General features: G+C 28.5%; 1 protein-coding gene across 2 annotated transcripts; it reads left to right on the forward strand.

Moving 5' to 3' along the window:
- Positions 1-2,182: 2,182 nt before the first annotated feature.
- Positions 2,183-7,555, forward strand: LOC137838834 (protein LATERAL ROOT PRIMORDIUM 1-like). Of its 2 annotated transcripts, none has more exons than XM_068648114.1 (3): positions 2,183-3,190; positions 3,716-4,026; positions 7,296-7,555. In XM_068648114.1, exons 1-2 carry the CDS (start codon positions 2,503-2,505, stop codon positions 4,012-4,014), a joined length of 987 nt encoding a protein of 328 aa, XP_068504215.1. In that variant the 5' UTR covers positions 2,183-2,502; the 3' UTR covers positions 4,015-4,026; positions 7,296-7,555. The 2 variants fall into 2 exon arrangements, with proteins under 2 accessions (XP_068504215.1, XP_068504174.1); XM_068648073.1 differs by having other exon boundaries at positions 7,318-7,555.
- The last annotated feature ends 808 nt before the right edge of the window (positions 7,556-8,363 follow it).

An 8,363-nucleotide genomic window follows, 5' to 3' on the forward strand; every position in this document is an offset into this window, starting at 1 on the left:
CATTTTATTACTTATTCTTATTCAGAAATATCAAATTTATTTTTAGAAGTTTAATATTGAGTGTAAATAATAGTGATAAAACATATCATTATGAAATTTTTGTGTTTGAGGGCTTTTTATTGTCATTTTCTTCTTACTTTTATATCATTCTATTACAAAGATATTAAATTTTATTTAATAAATAAAAGAAGTTATTGGCGAGTTAATAAACTTAAATTTTATATTTTCTTGTAACATAAATTTAAGCTTTAAATTTAACCCATTTAAATAAATTGCTCATATTTTTTTTTCTTAGTTTCGAACTTAATTTATAGTTGACGATACTTTTCTCTCAAATTTCCCATAAATATTTGTAAAAAAATGAATTTTCTTCATATTCTTATGTGAATTTTGTAAACTCTCACAAAACAGCTATAAAAAATAACTACTAAATAATAATATAATGTTAATTAAATATTTGCTTTATTTTTTATTTTAATTCTCTCACTTTCTATTATATTTTTTAAGTGAGCCAAATTTGAGCATAAGTTTTCTTCACAGTTTTCAAATTAATTCCGTTTGGTTCAACAATTATCCATTAATAGTATTATAAATAATTTTCTATGTTTATTCGAAAAATTGATAATTACATATTCGGCTTTCTTTTAATTTTTAATATTGAAAACAAAGTTAATTTTACAATCTTTTAAGATTAAAATATCAAAATGAACATAGAAATCTCGTGAACAATTTTACTTTTATATTATTTAAGTTCAAATCCTGTCACTGTTACATATACATAAAAAATCATTTTTAATTTCTATTAAATCTTTAAAGTATCTTATTTTATAATTAAACATATTTTCATTACAGTTTTTATATATATACGGTTTCTTTCACTGATAAAAAAATATTATTTCTTTCATTTTCCTCCTTATTATTGTCATAATTTTGTCCCTATATATCTGTTTTTAAAAATGCTGAGCGTAGATTAATTCTTTTATATAATGATAATTAATTAATTTGACTTAAAAATAATGAAAGTTAAACTTGCTGTGAGTCATGACATTGTATAAATTAAATAAAAATATTATCATTGACTCAACTTCGGTATAATTTAAAAGATAGTGATTTTATTTATTGTTATATCTAAGTTTAATATTCAGATACAGGCACAAAGTTGATACAAAAATAATAATTAAATTTTCATATTTTTTTTAAAGTTTGAGGGTTAATTAATTAATTTTAAATTATAGATACTAAAACGAAAGTTAAAAAAAAATATAAAGATAACAAAAATATATTTAACCCTTACTCAAATAAATTGAGTCAAAATTTTAAAAAGTTGCATTAAAATTTTGTAAACAACTCGTTTATATATTTAATGAAGTAAATAACGGTGTACCGTCGATCCTTACGTCCAGTGTTTTGATTAAGATCAATCGAGACTATTATACTTAAGCAGAGAACTAATGATTAATTAAAGGTTAAATATTAAATAGTGTATTTTTAATTATAGATTAACTTAATCAGGTCCAATAATAAATTATTTATAATAATTATATAAATAAGCATAGATTGTTCGATATGAAGTCGGGACCAATTGGGTTGGACTGACTAGGCATGATGTTTAGTGAGTGAGCTTATGTCCCCTCTATAATCTCTATTTAAAGAGATCTGGTGTGCAACAGGATAGAATGAAAACCTAATAGTTGTCCGTGTGGATGTAGGTTGCAGTTGGCGACCGAACCACGTTAAATTTTGTGTTGTTTATTTTTCTGCAGTTGATTCGTGATTGTGTGTGTGGTTTCCGCGTGCATTTTTTTCCATCAGGATATGTATGTCATCTTCTAGTATTAAACACACTAAGTGTCGAGTGTCGAAGTCTTACTTGAGTTTCGAAGTGCCTTCTGCAGGTACTATCCAAGTCCGGAGTTCACGAAGACGAGAAGTGAAGGAGTAAGAGAGACAAAAGAAGTTAATTCGAGATAAAGGAAGAGCAAGTCAATCAACCGAGAAGGAGTTTAATAGTTCTCTTTATTTCAACCCCATTATGAGAAGGAATGATAAATTTGATTGTATACTTAAATAAAATAATAATAAAAATTCAATTTTCGATGAATTAAAATTAACTTTTGAATCTAAGAATGAATCTGTTAAGTGTAGTTTGAGTGCCAGAAGAAGAAAAGAAAAACACTGTAGCAATAATGTCTTTTAGTATCAAAACAAATAACTGATAATAAACTTTCTTTTTCTCAATCCTAAACAAACACAACACAACACAAACACCAAATCATCATCATCATCACTCACACACCACACCAGACCACAGTTTCCATCAAAGGGAATCTCAATCTCAATCTCATCCTCTCATGTGTCCCTAACATTCTCTTATAAAGCCTTCAAATCCAACATCAACACACAACACCACCACAAAACCATAAACATAAACATCATCAACACCTCCTAAAAACCCTCTAAAATCCAAACCTCAAAGACTGTTAAAACCTTGTTGTTGTTCCAATGAACATGTTAGGCCTTAGAGACTTAGTTTTCATAGCTCCAACTGCTTCTCAACTTCACCACCATCAACACCAACACCAACACCAACACCACCACCCCATTTCAGCAGAACACCATCCCAACCTTCCCCTGCCTTCTCCAGCATCTCTCAGTGTTGGCCTTGGCATTTTTCCTCTCCTAACAGTTCCACACACCAATGATGTTCATGATCAGGCTCAAGACTGTGCCAACAACACCACCACCAACCACAACACCAACTATTGGAACCTCAAGATGTGTGGTGTCTCAGAAGTGAATTCCACAAGAAAAGGTGTTGAAGATGAGGGGAGGAGTAACAAGCATGTGATGGAGACTGAGGAAAGTGGTGAGTTTAGGGTGTGTCAGGATTGTGGCAATAGGGCCAAGAGGGATTGCAGCTATAAAAGGTGCAGAACTTGTTGCAAAGGTCGTGGCTTTGATTGCAACACTCACGTGAAGAGCACATGGGTCCCAGCCTCTCTGAGACGCAGTGGTGGTAATAGTGGTAGTGATGCTAACGGTGATGGAGATGGAGATGGTGATGGTGGTGCTTCTAAGAGGCTAAGAACAATAGGGTCATCCAAGAATGCTGCAGCTACTTCTCTTAGTTCCACTTCCAATGCTACCCCATCAAAGAGCTTTAGCTTAGACACCAGCTCTTGTCAACAAGGTGATCTCATCATCTCTTTTCAAATATGTTTGATGCAATGTTATTGATAGATCAATCAAATACTTATTTAATCAAGATTTTAATTTTCAATAATAGTTATAGTTTCTTTGTGTACTTTTTGACAGTGTGAAAATTGTAGACAAACATGATCGTTTTATCTCATTTGTGGTCATCATTGTTCCAAAAAATCTTGATGTTACTACTGAAATTGCAGATACAGACTTTTTTTTAAAATCTTGATGTTGCTATGTTTTGTTGCAATTCTTGATATTTCCAGATATTCCAGACAGAAATCTCAGAAGCTTTGATATTATGGTCAATTTTTGCATGTGGTGTGAAGATTTTTTTATAAATTTGATTTAAAAAGTCTGATCGAACAAGTTAGGAAAGTGTTTTGATTAATTGCTCTAGTACTTGTTAAGACAAGTAAATAAAAGGTTACAGATTGTTTGTATCTTTGGAACAACTCAAATGTTGTAAAAAAATTTGGAATTTGGATGTGTAAGTGGTTCTCTTGGATTGCAGATGCTGGATTCAAGCAATCTTTGCCACGGCATGTGCGTGCACCTGCTGTGTTCAGGTGCCATAGAGTGTCTGCTATTGGGAGTGGTGAAGATGAGATTGCATACTTGGCCACAGTGCATATCAGTGGCCATGTGTTCAAGGGGTTTCTGTATGATCATGGTGCTGATGCCAGAAATGATGTGCCTAGTATCTCTGAACTGCAACTGGGAAACAATGGAAGTGGAAAGAGTAATAATAATAGGGAATGTTCTTCTGCAATTGGGGTTCCAACCACTGCTTACCCTGCTTCTGTTTGCTGAGATTTCTTCATGGTACAAACTTGCCCTTGCTTTACTTTAGTTAATATTCAACACCCTCTTTAGTATGCTGTTCAAATAATTGCTTCAATGTTTAAGCACCTTAAAAAGGAAAAATGGTCAAATCTGATTGAGTTTCTTAAGTTATGTTTTGTGATTTTAGTTTTTGACTTCAAGCCATGAGTTTGATCTTCCTAATCTGTTGTAACTTGATGGATTTGATCTCTCACTTTAAGTTTGATATAGATTCACAAAATATTAAGATTGCATGTGTGAGTTTGGTTTCATATAATATATAAGAAAAAATCCATATATCTATTTTTCTTTAAAATAGGAGTTGGAAGTGGTGTTTTGACTTTTTTATATGTGAATCCATGATGTTTCGGAATAACCTAACATGAAATCTACTAAGTTTTTATATATATATATATAAATCACTTCAGAATGATCTAACCTATATAAAAAAATTAAGACAATCATATAACACAACACCTTTCAGACAACTACTCAAATGAACCATGAGAAAAAACCAAAACCGCATACTAATCTACCACTAATTATAAATCTGGTAACTGGTTAAAAAGTTCAACCTGCTAGTTATTACTAATCAAAGCATAGAAAATTCTTGTGTCTCTTCACTTTAGTAAATTTGAGTTATTGGGAGAAGAGTAATCATGACAACTAGAAGAGAGATAGAGAAAGATGTGGAATTAGCAACTTGTCACTTGGTACTTTACACTGTAGTGAGAATCTTGGTTTTGTGTGAGAGTTCTTAAAATTGATCCAACATGATAGTTTAGTCTGGTTCATTACATGAGAGGTTAGTGAAATTCAAATTCAAATTCAAACTTGGTTTAGTCAAAGAAAAGTATGATGCATAAAAAATGCAAATCAAACTAAACCAGACTGTTTCTATCATTTGACATGTTAAAAGAAGAGTACCCTTTTGCATCTAAATTATGATGAGTGTTCACTTTGCATTGGATAATTTTGCTGTGTGTGGAAGGTAACATGTACCATGTAAGGTGGGGTTGAAGAGAAGTGGTGACTTTAAAAATGGCACTTTGAATAAAAGGACAAATAGACAAAGAATGAATGAACACTTTTTGATGTGCAATGAGAGTGTGTTGCATTTTCACTACAAAATTATCATCTTTGTCTGCATGCAATGCATATATTATATCTTAGATTTAGCAATCCACATCAACTTTTGTTTTAATGCAACTTTTCTTTTTGGTTTTTACTTTTGGTGTTAACCATGGGACATGAGAACTTCTCTTATCTCTACTCCTCCATTTTTTTCATGATGTAAAAGAATTAGTACATGTTATTATGTTTTTAAATTATTTTATTTGATAATTTTGATGTAGTAAATACTTTGTTTTAACAAAAAAAAAATTACTTATGTTAAATGTTCTTGAACATAGAAAAAGAAATTTTAGAAATTTTTTTTAATAATATTTTTTTATGTGACAGATTATTGTTATTATTTAATGTTTGAACATAACTGAGATGTTAAATTGTATAATGATGTCTAACATGCAAACTTTTATAAAAAAAATATGTTTGTAATTATAACATCATCTAAAACCAAAGGGAAATCAAATTATATCTCTTATAATTGGAGTGAATTTTTTTTTTTTTCTGGTTCATTCATGAAAGTATGGCTATAATTATGCAAATGAATTTATTATTTTAAAACATCTTTACTATCTTACTAGATAAAGAAATTATTTTATATTTGTTTTTATTTTTTAAAATAGAAAGCTATTATTTTTATGTAATTCTTTATAAAGAATTAGTACGAGTATATTATAAAGAAATATGGCATTACTCTTATTTCTCTTTTATTCTTTGCACACCACTATTTTCAAAAGGAACAATGAAACATTTTCTAGAAAATGTCACATCTAATAAATATAATAATTTTCTTTTTGACCATTCATGGCTATAATCCAATAACTAGCAACATCACATTATATAATTGTTGTATTTTTCTTTCTTAGACTTTCTTCCATATGACATCTTACCAATGTTTGATTGGGTTGATTTCAATTTTAAATCATGGTGTAGGGAAGAAAATAAAGTCACCACATTGTATTTTGAGTGCCAAAGTTTTCATTTCACATGTCAAGTTTCAACTCACTTTCACTTTTCACTTTTTCAGTGTCCACAATGAATGAATTAAATTAAACAGAACATTTAAGGAATAGTTTTCACTTCACATGTTAAGTCTCAACTCACTTTCCTTCTATCATTTTTAGTGCTTTTCTTTTAATCAACAATAAATAAATTAAGTTAAACAAAACATTTGAGAAATGTTCTAAATCATATTAAAAAATTGAGATACTATGCTTCCAAAATCACTTTTATGTTGTCTATTGTTGGAGATCCCACATCGACTAGAGATTAGGACATTTCATTATATATAAGTGGGTGCAAACCTTATTCTCATGAGTTGATTTTATAGGGTTGAGTTAGGTTTAAAGTCCACTTTTGTAATATTTATTTAGTTTTTTTTTTCATGATTTTCCTTAGTTGTTAAATATTTTCATTTTTCATCTCAAATTATTGGAGGAGGACATTGTATTCTCATTTTGGTGTCTTGATTTAGCAACCAATCATGTCTTGACATCATTCTTGTCCATGTTTCCCATGAAATGCCTTGAAAAGAAAAGAGTCAACACTCAATAAAGTGAAAGAAAGGGAATCAAGGAATATGATAGGAGTATGAAAAAAAAGGCACAATAGTGATTTGTTGAAAATTTTGATTAATAATTTGTTCATATTGTTTTGTCACTTCATTGGTTGCTTTATTCTTCTTATTTTACTTTGTATATACTGTTTGCATGGTCCATCTTATTTCTTGACTAGGAGGGGTTAATAATATTTTAGATTATTATTAATATAGTTTGGTTAGATTCATAAATTACTATTTTTCTGACCCTTAAACATGTATTATTTAGGAAAAATAATCATTTAAATTTGTGTAAAAATTCAGGTTAAAAAAAAGTGATTTTTTTGTTTGTTTTAAAAAAGGTTGAAGTAAATCATATTGAGTCTTATGCAAGTTGTGAGCTAATATGTTGGTTCATGTTTTTTTATTTAATGATACTATAATACTGATTGTAAATATTATTGAATTATTTCATATTTTTAATTAAAAATTACTGTAAATATTATCTTTATTTTTATTTTATTGCCTCAACTCACACATTTTTTTTTATAGACAACTATTTAAATTAGGCCTAAATATTTATAAAACTTTATTTGCAAAATGACAGGTCCATTCTGCTGTTTTTGCAGGGGAAAGAAACTGACAGTATATGTGTTCTTCTGTTATTGTTTTTCTGTAAATTTCTCTTCTACATAATGTTTATATATTCACATATATATATATATATATGTATGTACATGTATATGTATGTATGTACATGTATATGTATGGACCAGGTTTCAATTTCTTGCATCAGAATAGACAGTATTCATGTTGATGAATTTTATATTATATTCAGTGTTTAATCAAAGTTTTATTTGATCTCAATGTTCATAAGTAGGTGTTAGTTTCAACTTTCAAGTTATACTATTACTATGTTTTGGGAATTATATTGTAAATACTGTTTTTTTAATTACCTGTTGGTTTATATTTAGTGAATTTAGAAAAATAAAAAAGAAGTTGAACAAGAAATGTATAAAAATAAAGTGATGATAATTAATAATTATGGAAAATAATTTCTATTGGGCTTAGAATGTAATATATTTGTGATTATAAAAAACATTTGTTAGAAAATATTAACCATATTTCTATTTTTATTACTCACTACCCTTTTTGTCATTTTTCTTTTTAGTTTTTTGGTTTTCTCTTTTTCAACCAAAATTATATATATGCTAACAATATAAAATAATTTTGCACTGTTATTCAATTAGAACCCATTATATATTAGAAACAATCGATTTTTTACAATAATTATTTTAGAAGTTGTATATATAATTATGATTTGGAATTTTATTACATTGAAAATTGTTTAACACGGTTAGTGTTCATCATTAAACTCGTAAAATTAACCAACAAAATTCAGGATTTTCTACATGCATGGACCAAAAAGATATAAAAATATATCAAATTAATTTGATGATAAAAATAGAAGAATGATGAAATAAGGAGTTTGAATACTAGGCTAACAGAGCATTAATGTACAATTAATAGTATTTATTCAGAAAAAAATTGCATGACTAATTGAAAAAAAGTACTACAATGTATAAAGTAATGAATTCATTAATTTGATGGTAATAATAGAAGAAGGATGAGAAAAACAGAGAATTTGAATCCTTTGATTAACACATATAATTAA

This window comes from Phaseolus vulgaris, chromosome 11, assembly GCF_000499845.2.
Source record: "Phaseolus vulgaris cultivar G19833 chromosome 11, P. vulgaris v2.0, whole genome shotgun sequence".
In the NCBI taxonomy this organism is placed as follows: domain Eukaryota; kingdom Viridiplantae; phylum Streptophyta; class Magnoliopsida; order Fabales; family Fabaceae; genus Phaseolus; species Phaseolus vulgaris.